General features: G+C 45.7%; 1 protein-coding gene across 10 annotated transcripts in view; it reads left to right on the forward strand.

Annotated features, from left to right (window-relative positions):
• The first annotated feature begins 1929 nt into the window (after positions 1-1929).
• LMBR1 (limb development membrane protein 1) overlaps positions 1930-13247 on the forward strand; it is a 118807-nt gene continuing 107489 nt past the window's right edge. For 8 of the 10 annotated variants that reach the window (XM_023744521.1, XM_023744523.1, XM_023744524.1 and 5 more), the window contains exons 1-3: positions 1930-1977; positions 9842-9914; positions 12700-12739. In XM_023744521.1, the coding sequence (XP_023600289.1) occupies positions 1945-1977; positions 9842-9914; positions 12700-12739 (146 nt within the window). In that variant the 5' untranslated portion in view covers positions 1930-1944. Of the gene's footprint in view, positions 1978-3392; positions 3549-9841; positions 9915-12699; positions 12740-13247 lie in introns of those variants that run through there. The other 2 variants (XM_023744530.1, XM_023744528.1) reach the window with 2 other exon arrangements.

Genomic DNA, 13247 nt, shown 5'->3' on the forward strand with positions numbered 1-13247 from the left:
GTAAAGCTGATACTAAAACCAGATAAAGACATTGAACAAAGGAAAACTACAGACTGCTATCTCTCATAAAGATATTGAATATAGATACACAATTCTGCAAGAAAATACTAGCAAGCTGAATCCAACAGTATACAAAAGGAATTACACACCATGACCCGGGGGATGTGTCCCAGGTATGCAAGGCTGGCTCAACATTAGAAAATCACTTAATGTAATCCATTACATTGACAGGACCTTTTTATTTATACACTAGAGGCCCGGTGCACAAAAATTTGTGCACTCAGGGGTGTCCCTCAGCTCGGCCTGTGCCCTCTTGCAGTCTGGGACCCCTTGGGGGATGACCACCTGCTGGCTTAGGCCTGCTCCCTGGGGGATCGGGCCTAAGCTGGCAGTCAGACATCCCTCTGGTAGCCCGGGAGCCCTCGGGGGATGTCTACTTGCCAGCGGGGAGCCCGCCTAAGCTGCAGTCGGACATCCTTAGCGCTGCTGAGGAGGCGGGAGAGGCTCCCACCACCACCACTGTACTGGCAGCCGTCAGCCTGGCTTGTGGCAGAGCAGAGCTCCCCCTGTGGGAGCGCACTGACCACCAGGGGGGAGCTCCTGCATTGAGCGTCTGCCCCCTGGTGGTCAGTGTGTGTCATAGTGACCAGTCATTCCCAGTCGTTCTGCTGTTAGGGTCAATTTGCATATTACCCTTTTATTATATAGGAGAGCCTGGCCAGCCTGGGTGAGGGGCTGATGGCTGTTTGCAGGCTGGCCACAGCCCCTTCAGGGTGGAGGTCCCCCCTGGGGTGCCTGGCCAGCTTGGGTGAGGGGCTCATGGCTGTTTGCAGGCTTGCCACAGCCCCTTCATGGTGGGGGTCCCCCCTGGGGTTCCTGGCCAGCCTGGGTGAGGGGCTGAGGGCCGTTTTCAGACTGGCCACAGCCCCTTCAGGGTGGGGGGGTCCTGCTGGGATGCCTGACCAGTTTGGGTGAGTGGCTGATGGCAGTTTGCAGGCTGGCCAAGCCCCCCAGTGGGGACCCTCACCCCATGAGGGTGTAGCCAGCCTGGGTGAGTAGCTGATGGCTGTTTGCAGGCTGGCCACAGCCCCTTCAGGGTGGGGGTCCCCCTGGGGTGCCTGGCCAGCCTGGGTGAGGGGCTGATGGCTGTTTGCAGGCTGGCCACAGCCCCTTCAGTGCGGGGGTCCCCACTGGGGTGCCTGGCCATCCTGGGTGAGGGGCTGAGGGCCGTTTGCAGGCTGCCACAGCCCCTTCAGGGTGGGAGGTTCTGCTGGGGGTGCCTGGCCAGTCTGGGTGAGGGGCTGAGGGCCGTTTTCAGGCTGGCTAAGCCCCCTAGCAGGGACCCTCACCCCATGAGGTTGTGGCCATCCTGGGTGAGGGGCTGATGGCTGTTTGCAGGCTGGCCACAGCCCCTTCAGGGTGGGGGTCCCCACTGGGGTGCCTGGCCAGCCTGGGTGAGGGGCTGATGGCTGTTTGCAGGCTGGCCACAACCCCCAGCCACCCAAGCTCACAGTGGAGGCTGGCTGGAAGCAGGTATCTGGGATTTGTTTATCTTCTATAATTGAAACTTTGTTGCCTTTAGCAGAGGCCACAGCCGGCTCAGGGCTGGTGGGAAGCTTGGCTTCCTCCATCGCCGGGCCAACCAAGCCTCCTGCTTGCTCTAGCTCTGTGGCTGCTGGCCGCCATCTTGGTTGGGTTAATTTGCATATAGTCACTCTGATTGGCTGGTGGGCGTGGCTTAGGGCATAGCGAAGGTATGGTCAATTAGCATCTTTGTCTTTTATTAGTGTAGATACTTGTGGAGCTAGGCCAATATATCTGAAAGGAAAGCTTTCAGCCACCAGCAACTCAATATTCATGTGTTTTAAATCAAACATGGGTTTTTTTTTCTTGTAAAGCTCTGCAGCAGTGAAATACTGATATATGCTACAACATGGATGCTAAATGAAAGAAGCTAGACACAAAAAGCCACATACGGTACGATTCATTTATATGAAATATTTAGAAGATATTAATTCAAATCCATAGAAACAGAAAGCAAATTAGTGGTTGCAAAGGGCTGGGGCAGTGGGGTGCAGTGTATGGGATACATAGGGGCATGGAGCATTGAGTATGAGAAACACTTATTTACTAGAATCTTATGACTTTTAAAAATGCATATTTATTATTATGCATTTGGTTTGGGTTTACTTTTTCTTTTATGGCGAATTAGTCTCCTAACTAAAGTAGTGTTTTATTTTTTCCTTGCATATTCAATTTTTAAAAATGTGTTTTGGTACTATGTGTTTTTTGGTGCATGCAGATTTTTTCCTCATCATGGCTTACACCATTGTTCATAAAGTGCCTGACTGTCTAACTTCACACCTTTTTTTAAAAAAAATATATTTTATTGATTTCTTACAGAGAGGAAGGGAGAGAGATAGAGTCAGAAACATCGATGAGAGAGAAACATCTATCAGCTGCCTCCTGCACGCCCCCTACTGGGGATGTGCCCGCAACCAAGGTACATGCCCTTGACCGGAATCGAACTTGGGACCTTTCAGTCCGCAGGCCGATGCTCTATCCACTGACCCAAACCAGTCAGGGCATTACTTCACACCTTTTGCCTTAAATTCAGCCCTGTCTGAGAGGAGAAAAAAATTGACAGCTTAACTTTCTCCTTTGTTAGAATCTGCCTTTTAATAGTTTGTCTCTTTTACAATTATGATTTTAATATGTTCCATGTCTAATTACTGTTATTTTTGTGTTTTCCTGCCTTTTACAACATACTGTAGATTTTTTCCTTTTATTAGTTCAGGTGTACAACATAGTGGTTAGACATTTCTATATCTTACAAAGTGCTCACCCCAAGATAAGTCTAGTACCCACCTGGCACCGTCCATAGAGGCCCGTGCACGAATTCGTGCACAGCTGGGATCCCTCGGGGTGGCCTGCGGGGATCGTGCCCCAGCTCGCACCCCCAGGCTTGCAGCCCTAGCTCGCGCTCCCAGCCTTGCAGCCCCGCAGCCTCGCTGTGGCCTGGTGCTGCCCCCTCACCTGCTCCACCATCCCACCTGCAGGGCGATCGATCGGGGCTGGGCCCCCCTACCCGGCTCCCCCAGCTCCTGGGAGCCAGGCGGCGGCCCCGCATCCTGCTGTTGCCACTGGTTGCTGTCTACGGCAGTGGTTCTCAACCTTCCTAATGCCACGACCCTTTAATACAGTTTCTCATGTTGTGGTGACCCCCAACCATAAAATTATTTTCGTTGCTACTTCATAATTGTAATTTTGCTACTGTTATGAATCGTAATGTAAATATCTGATATGCAGGATGTATTTTCATTGTTGGCGACCCACAGGTTGAGAACCGCTGGTCTACGGGGTGATTGGCAGGGCGATAGGGCCCCTGCACACACCCACCTTGGCCTGGTGCTGCCCGCTCACCTGCTCCACCATCCCTCTGCAGTCCCGCTCTTGTCGGGGCCCATCAGGGCCGGCACCGCCTCCATTGCTGCCTGCTTCCAGTGCCACGTCGCCGATGCCCACCATGTCTGCGCCACCCCCTGGTGGTCAGTGCACATCATAGCGAGCAATTTGCATATTAGGCTTTTGTTATATAGGATTATTAACTATATTTTCATTCCTGTGACTATTTTGTAACTGCCAATTTGTACTTCTTAATCCCTTCATCTTTTTCACCCAGTCTGTCTCCCCTCGGGCAACTCTTAGTTTGTTGAAAGAATTATAATTTTAATTTTAGTTATTGTAGTGGTTAGCTTGTAACTTTAAAGGATAGAACTGAAGATGGTGGCATAGGTAAATGCCAGTACTTGCCACCTCCCACAACCACATGAAAATTACAATTAAAATACAGAACAACCGTCATTCGGAACCATCTGAAAGCTGGCTGAGTAGAGGTCTTACAACTAGAGAAGTAAAGTAAAGAAGAAAGCACATTGAGACTGGTGGGAGGGGCGGAGGTGCAGAATGGACTGGTCTGACACCCACGTGTGGTGTGTTTTTAATCAGGAGGGATAGCTTGGCCTCAGAGGCCTCCAGTGAGGAGCAAGGTGTCCCAGCCCCACACCAGACCCCCAGCCGAGAGTTCCAGTGCTGTGAAGAGAAGCCCTGTAACTTCAGGCTCTAATATCCAGCCGGGATTGTGGCTGAGTGACATGGAGGCTGCTGGAGACACAGACAGTTCCTCTTAAAGAGCCAGCACACAAACTTACGTGGTCCTGCTCCCTCTGAGCTCCAGAGCTGGATGGCAGCCTTGGGGGATCCAGGGACATACAGGGAGGAACTGGATTGTCTGGCATCAGGGCAGGAACTCAGCAGCGGCTTTCTCCCAGACGGGTGCTTGTAGGGATCATTGTTTCTATGCTGAGAACTCCCCTGTCGCAGAGCTGACTGGTAGCCATATCTACATTTCCATCAGCCTGGCCCACACTGTTCACTTTGCCCTGGTGATTCCCTGAGACCCTGCCCCATCCAATTTGCAGCCCCACCCAAGCTGTTTGTAGGGGCTTTCCCATATGAATGGCCTCTCTTGGCTCAGGTTTCAGACTTTTCTAAAATCTCTCAAACGAGTAGCAGTTGGCTTCAGCAAAGACCTAATACTAGCCTGCCTTGTTTCACAGGTTGGCCTTGCCTGGGCACTTACAAGCCTAACACAATTAGCTCCTGCTGGGTGGCCCCAGGCAGTGGCTGACTTTGCACCTCTGGGATACCCCAGAGCCAGTGCATCCAGTGGACAGCTTCAGACCATACCAGATTACAACTCTGCCATCCGTAAGTGACACACTCAAGGGATAGACTCAGTGAGCACCAAAGCTGCACTGAAGCAAGTCCTGCTCCATAGGGGTGTCTCCTGCACAGCCACTATAGTCACAGCTGGTCCTCACAGCCAGTTGAACTAGAGGTCAATTCCTCCCAGTGACACCAACAGCAATCAGGGCTCAACTACAACAAGACTGTGCACACAGCCCACACAGGGGTGCACCTGAAATGCTCAGCTTAGGTGACTGGGGAGGCTGAGCCACTGGGCTCTATAGGACACTAACTACACAGGCCACTCTACAATTCCAGGAGACATAACAGCTCTACCTAATACATGGAAACAAACACAGGGAAGCAGCCAAAATGTGGAGACAAAGAAATATGTCACAAATGAAAGAACAGGAGAAATCTCCAGAAAAAGAATGATATGAAATGAAATGGAAGCAAGAAAACTACTAGATACAGAGTTCAAAGCAATGGTTTTAAGGATGCTGAAGGAACTTAATGAGAATTTCAAGGAATTTAGTGAGACTTTTAAGGATCTTAGTGAGAACATCAAAAACATGAAAAAGGACCAGTCAGAAATGAAGGATAATTTACAGGGAATCAGCAGTAGAGTAGAGGACACCAAGAATCAAATCAGCAATTTGGAATATGAGAGAGCAATAAACACCCAAACAGAAGAGCAAATAAAATAAAATAAAAGAATCCAAAAATATGAAGATAGTGTAAGGAGCCTCTGGGACAACTTCAGGCATACAAACATTCTCATCATGGGGGTACCAGAAGGAGAAGAGAGAGAGAAAGATATTGAAAACCTATTTGAAGAAATAATGACAGAAAACTTCCCCTACTTGTGAAAGAAATAGACTTATACTAGTAAGTCCAGGAAGCACAGAGGTTCTCACATAAGAGGAACCCAAAGAGGCCCACACCAAGACACATCATAATTAAAATGCCAAAGGTTAAAAACAAAGAGATAATGTTAAAAGCAGCAAGAGAAAAGCAGTTACCTATAAGGGAGCACCCATATGACTCAGCTGATTTCTCAACAGAAACTTTTTAGGACAGAAAGGAGTGGCAAGAAATATTCAAAGTGATGGATAGCAAGAAGCTACAACCAAGATTACGCTACCCAACAAAGCTATCATGTAGAACTGAAGGTCAGATAAAAAGCCAAAGGAGTTCATCACCACCAACCCAGTATTACATTAAATGTTGAAGGGTATTCTTTAAGAAGAGAAAGAAGGAGAAGAAGAAGAGGAAGAAGAAGGAGAAAAAGGTAAAAAATATGAACAATAAAATGGCAGTGAATACATATCTATTGAAAATTGAATCTAAAAATCAAAATAAAGGAACAAAGAATCTAATGAACAAATAGACTGATAAATAAAATAGAACCAGAGGCATGGAACCATGGAGCAGACTGATGTATCTCAAAGGGAAAGGGGGAGGCGGGCGGGAAGAGATTAACCAAGAATTTCTATGCATATAATATGCATTCCTATGGACACAGACAATAGGGTGGTGAAGGCCTGGGGTGGGGCGGGAACCAGGTGGAGGGGGGCAATGGGGTAGAAAAGGGGAACATCTGTAATACTCCCAACAAGAAAGATGTTTTAAAAAAGGATACTCAATATCTCAAATTGTTTTAATTTAGCAACTTTAAAATAAAGCTGTATGCATTGGCTTTCACTTGTCTTCTCTTCCATGATTTTGTTAGAAATGTGTTGGTGGTTGCAGTCCTTGAGCTATTGGCACCCACCTAACTGAGCCACCCGGCCAGGGGGACAGTGTATTTTAAATGTATTATTAGGTTACTTGTTAGCATCAGGACTAATGGGGCTCCAGAGAGGGCTGAAGAGCCTGTCCTCTGGGTCAGCTGGCACAGAGGACAAGCTCCCTGTATGGTTTCTGCTGGTGAGCTCCCATCGCCTCGCTCTTCCTTCCCCGAGTCTCCTCCAGACCATGAGGGCCCTCCTCTCCTTGTCACAGTTTCCTCCTGTCCATGGTTAGGTATTTCCTGTTGTCCCACCTGCTATCGGAGAACAGGAGGTGTCTTTGATCTTACTTGCATTTCACGCATCTTTTGGGTCTGTCTCTCTGCTGAAGACACTCATTTAGGGGAACTGGGGAAACAGTCCAGCCAGGCCTGTGACCTCTGTTCCAGTTGTATTTTTATTTCCGAGTGAGGAATACGTTTGCTTTTGTGATTGCTAATCTCGCTTCTGCCCTTGAATGACTTGCTTTCTATTAGTCTTTTCGTTCCATGCCACGCACTTTAGTGCCTTGATTTCCTTTTGGTGGTTAGCTTTCATGCCTTCTCATCTACCACTTCTGCACTAACTCCCCAGAATTCCTGAAACTAATAAAAAAAAATCCCAAACATCCCTTAAGCACAACCATCTACTTCTCCAGCTCCGTTGCTCAAGTTCTTTTATTGTAGCTGCTTCTTCACGGGAACCTCCGCTCCCATCCATCACCCATCCTGGTTTCTCTGGTCTCTGATGTACTTAGGGTTCATGGGCAGTCATTTCACTCACTCTTGCTAATGCCTAAACCAGTGTTGCTCAAACAGTGGCCCAGGGATTTCTGGGCATTGGTGGTTACATCCCTGGGGCAGATGAGGTTACCTATGCAGAGCTTGTGGAATGAGAATCGATATCTGGTTCAGCCCAGGAATCACAGAGAAGGATGACGTTTAAAGGCTGGCAGGAGGGGGAGCCAGTGATGTTGCCTGGGAGCGCAGGAGAGGAGGAGGAAGCATGTGGCTTGCAAGTTGCTGCGTGGAGGTTGAGTGAATTCGTGAACTGGGCTGTTGGGTCGCTGCTGCCCACTGCCAGGGCATGCCGAGTTGGGCAGTGGGTGTGAGGTGACACTGGTGGTTGGCAGAGTGAGGGAGGTGGAGAGTGAAGTCTGAAGGTGTAGGCTGTAAAGGACATCAGATGTCTACCTGCATTGGCCTCAGCTCTGGGAACCAGACCACTTGTCAGACAGCGCCCCCAGGCCTCCCATGCTGCTTGGAGTTCTGGACTAGTGGGCCTGGAACTTTAAAGGCTATTTCATCTCACCGTGCTGCTCTTGTCTGGTATATTTCTCTACTCCATTTAATCTCCCACTCTCCATGAATTTGCTTCCATTTCGTTGACAACACAGAAGCCACCAAAAGAGAATATTTTGGTCTCCACCACTCATGTGCTTACCCACCCGCAGCAGCACTCGTATGTCTGTCTCCTGCTCTTCCTCCTCTTCCTGCTTCTCCTCTCCCTCCTCTTCCTTTCAGGTGGATTTTATACCTAGCCCCTCAACTTGGGCTCACTTCTTCAGCAAGTCTATGTTTTTTTTTTCTCACATCAGTGATTTCTCTTTACTGGATATTCCTAGAACCATTGTAACTTTTCCCAACTTAAAAACTGCTCATGATTTCCCACTTCCTTCATATCACCTTTGCTTCCTGTTATCATAAAACTCCTGGCAAGAACTGTCTGCTTATATTTGTTTCCAATTCTTTCATAATCAACTTTGGTCAGGGTTTTGCCTCCAGCCCTCCAGATCTCTGTATGTTTTGCTCTCTCCTCTCCTATGACTTTCCTCAGATGTCACCTTGTTAGTGAGGTGGCCCTCACCCTCCTGGTACTCCCTGTCCCCTCCTCCCGCACTGGTTGTCATCTGACACTCTGTGGACTTACGTATTTATTATCTGTTTTCTTACTGGAGTGGAAACTCAGTGAGGCGGAACTCGGTTGTGTTCCTGCTGTGCTCTCAGTTCTTGGGAGAGCACCTGGTGTCTGGTGGCCCACAGTGCGTACTTGCTGAATGAAAGAGTTCTGCTCAGCCCCGTCAGATTCCCTTGTCATTTGATCTCTCTGACTTTGACCTCTTATTTCACAGTGTTTCTGGCCAGTGACTTCTCCCATTGCTCTTCCAGCCTCTGGGACTTCCTTTTCATTGTAGACAACGTCCTGACTTCTTCTGTGTACATTTCTGCACCAATAACTGCTGCTCCTTTCTGACCCATCTCCCACACTGGGGAGGCTTAGGGAGGAGGTGGTGATGGTGGTACCTTCTCTTACCTGCCAGGGTTCCTGTGGGCTCCCAGCAGCAGGCTGTCCTGGATGCTCCTGACTCTGCTCCTTGGAGTCACTGTCAGTATTGTTTCCTGTCACTGTCCGCGTGTAACGGGAGAACTTTGGCAGGAGGCTCATAGTGGTCCTCTCCTCCTCAGTTTGTCATTCCCTAGGTTATTAAACTGAGGTTATTAAATGAGGCATGTGGCCCGCCGGACGCGAGTTTGACATGCTTGCTATACAGTGTATGTCCATCACACAGGTCCAAGGTCGTTCTCAGTTACACACTACCAACCGTCGCTTAGAAATCCACCTATGGGGTGCTCCCTAGACTTCATCATCACCTGAATGCTTTGATGTGAGAGTCTTGAGTCTTTTACTGTAGTCCCTGCACTGATGAGCCTTTCTTTCCAGCACACCTGGTCTTTGTGACAAGATCTGTTTCTGGACCCATCCTTGTGGCCTGTCATGCCCCAGATCTGATAGAAATGAAATGGAATTTAGTATTAAAGTCTTGTTTAACTGCTGTTTATTTTGATATGTGGTATGCTTATCTAATAATTATTGTCACATTAATTAGTGATGCCTCTGTGTGTATAACATGTTATATGATTTTCATACAATAGACTGTTTTATTGATCTCTCTGGTGCTGCCAGTACACTTTTTCTATGTGACCGGAGCTTCATGTTATGTTTTAACATGGGGCGGGGGGGTGCTGGTAGCCTCTACCTGACTTTATTTTCAGAGTTGTCAGTGATGTCCTGGTTTTTATATATTCACATGATTTTGAAAATAATTTGGTCAAGTTATGAAAAGAAAAATCTCCACTGAAAATGGTATTAAAACTAGTTCATATAAATTAATATTTCATCTAAACTTAATATTAGCAAAATATTTAAAATGTTCACTTTGTAATAAATCCCTTTTTTCTATAAATACCACGGATGTATTGTCTATTATTTAAAAAAAGATATGCCAAAAATGTAAATGATGTGTTAAATTTGTTCTGTTTCAGATATGTTTCCTTCTCTTTGCCATTCTTTACATCGTTTCCTACTTCATCATCACAAGATACAAGAGGAAGTCAGGCAAGTAAAACATGTAATGGAAACTTTGATTTTCATGCTTGGTGGTCTAGGCCCGATACGAGGGCTCCACAGTGCCCGTCCGTGTGGCACTGTATTCACCATGCCCGTGGCTGAAGCAAGCAGTTGCCTGGTACTAAGAGCACTAAAAATAACCTCCAGGGAACCTGACTACTGTAGGGTCATCCTCTTAGGCCTTAGCCCTTGTTTGTCACATTCTTAGGGCCCAACTAAGAATAGTGCGGGCCCTCTAGTACACTGGAAATTCCCAAGTTTGTGGGGATATTTGGTTCCTGTGACTGGCTCTGAATTTGAACACACTCAGCCCCATCCCATTATTGCTCTAACTACCAGAATACTTTTCTTTCTCTAAAGCAGGGGTGGGGAACCTTTTTTCTGCCAAGGGCCTTTTGGATTATAACATCATTTGCGGGCCATACAGAATTATCAACTTAAAAATTAACCTGCTTTATTGGTCAGACATTTAATTAACTCATTCCGAATGCCTTGTCAGGGCCACACTGAATGATTTCGCTGGCCTTATATGGCCTGAGCACCTGACGCGTCCCCTGCCCCCAAAGTGATACAGAATGTATCCCTAACACCATATCCTTTTAGTATTTCATATATAGGGTGTCCCAAAAAATGTATACACACTTTGAATGATTATAAAGTCAGTGTTTATTAACATAGAGTTCATTTTCAAAATTTAAAAGAATCTATAGAAATGAATAATTTTTTTTTTTTTTGTCAATACCTGTTTCCAAACTGATGACCGTTCTGGTCTAGGCTCTGCTGATAACGCGAAGCAATGGAATCGCAAACATCAAGAATCATTTCATTGGGTATTTGTGTGCCCTCAATTCGTTAACTGTTGCCGGTTTTGTGCTGTAAACCTTATCTTTTATGTATCCCCACACAAAGTCTAGTGGATAAATTTTCTTTGTTCAAAGCTTAGTTGGCTTCACATATTATTTCAAATCAGTTAAACCTGAAAAGGAGTGGAAATTGAGTTATCAGCTGTTAAAGTGTGTATACATAATATACACTTTGAATAATTATAAAGGCAGTGTTGTACTTCAACTGCATTTTTAAACTTCCAGGAGTATTTAGGATGAATTTTCTTTGTTCAAAGCTTACTCTGGCTGAAAAGAAAGAAACATCAGTTGAGCCAGCAGCTGTTACAGTGTGTGTACATGTTTTGGGACATGCCGTATATACTGTCTCGCCAGAGGGACCACTATATCTTTATTCTTTTTTAAAAGAACTTTTTGCTGTTTAATAATTCACAGATTTTTGTGCCAGGGTTTTATAAGCACCTAAGCAGTTACCTTACTGCCTTCTGTTAAATCGCAGCTGTTTTCCAGAAATGATAGGATTTTCTGCCTGTGATGTTGTGCTAATACTAGTGCTGTATGAATACTTGAGGATTCCATATATTAAAGATTCCTTGCATTATGTTAGCCTATCACACTTGTCTGTCAGACATTTGAAAGCAGTCAGGGACTACTCTTTGCTCTGAGATGTTACTTTAGAACTTGGCTCTGTGACAGCACTGACAGACTCCTGGGATTCCATAATCTCTCAAAATTTTGCAGACCTGGGATCCAAGACAGTATCTTAGCTAGTTTAAAAGATGTTTTGACATCAGATTTCATAGATTATGGACACAGAAGTAGAGCGGGGGAGAAAGAGAGAGAGAGGGTAGGGGGAGGCAGGCGATATTAATGAATGAATATAAAGCAGTGTTTTAGAGGAAATTAGAGATGATGAGCAGGAAAAGTGGAGGTTTATTAGATGCTCTTTTGGAGTAATCATGGGGAGGAGGTGATGAGGACTCTGGACCTAGTTGGCAGAGTGTTGAGATGTAATTGACAAAAAGCATTCTTTAAGGTTTGATGGTTGATTGGAGAGGGCACCACAGTATAAAAGTCAGTTGTGACTACATTATTTTGTGGTCCCTTTGGTTGTAAAGCTATTTAGAGCAGCCTGTAATTCGGAATGGAGATTGGACTATGAGAATGGCGCAAGCGGGCCATTGGCAGGGAAGCAGGTGGGCACTCAGAATTGCAGAGGCCTGCAGAGAGCCTTTGAGGACAAGCCCCGTTAGGCATTGGGGGCGGGGGGCAGGGGCTGGGTGTTGTGCAGTGTCCTTGTAATTGGGTCAAAGTTTCTTGGTAAGTTTACGTGGGAGGACAGAGGAGATGGCTGGCAGCCGTGATGGGGGCTGAGTGAGCACCGGCAAAGCGGACATATTCTTGTCTGTGCCTTGGACAGTCATGATGAAGTGTGGTGCAGTGGGACCCCAGGTGGGTTAGGGTGGCCTACTGCCAATGACAAACTCACATTCTAGGAAAGTACATGAGTCCTGAGATTCTGAATTTTAATTTTATAGCAAACATTTTTTTTTTTTTTTTTGGCTATTAACCAGAAAATCTCATTCATTAGCAACTTCACTTACATTTTATAACAGTAAGCGTGATAGTGGTCTTAAGGGCCTACTAAGCTTCATTTTCTTGAGCACTGAATGTTTGGGATATTTTAATTACATGTGGCTATTTTGTTAATAAGGATTTTGATTAATCAAAACACTATTCTTTTAATCATATTCTCTCCTATCTCATTTAATGAAATTTAAATTTGGATCTGTGCTGAAATAAAAACAGTGCTGTTTAAAAATGTTTCCATTCAATAATTGCTGCTTTAAATTTATATGTTTGTTTTTCATAATGAATGAAACATCTTGTTGGAAGAGAAAATAATGTTAATACCTTAAACATTTTTGCAGATGAACAAGAAGATGAAGATGCCATAGTCAACAGGATTTCGTATGTATTTTAAAGTTTAATTGTTTTGTTTATAATTCTGGAGTCATAAATTCTCAAAATTTAATTCTACCTTTTGGGCAGAAATATGGAAGAAATTTACCTAAGGTATTACAACACTTTCATCAATATTAATCCTATCCTCAGAAAACACACATAGGCAAGTATGCATGAATAATGAAGGATTGATTATCTCCTGTTAAATTAGCTTATTTAAGGAGCTGATAGATTTTTTTGGTTAATCCTCACCCAAGGATATATATTTTTTTCCACTGATTTTTAGTTGAAGGGAGGGAGGGAGACAGAGACACATGGATTGGTTGCCTCCCTCACGTGCTCCAACTGGGATCGAACCTGGGGACCCTTCAGTTCTCAGGCCGACACTCCAACCACTGAGCAAGCCAGCTAGGTAGGGCAAGCCGACAGGTTTTAATTTCAGAAGATTTAGCCTGGAAATGGGCTTCAGGTTGGGAAAGTTGCTGGGCCATTAAGAAAGCAAGCTCCCGGCTTC

This window comes from Myotis lucifugus, unplaced genomic scaffold (assembly GCF_000147115.1).
Source record: "Myotis lucifugus unplaced genomic scaffold, Myoluc2.0 scaffold_471, whole genome shotgun sequence".
Lineage (NCBI taxonomy): Eukaryota > Metazoa > Chordata > Mammalia > Chiroptera > Vespertilionidae > Myotis > Myotis lucifugus.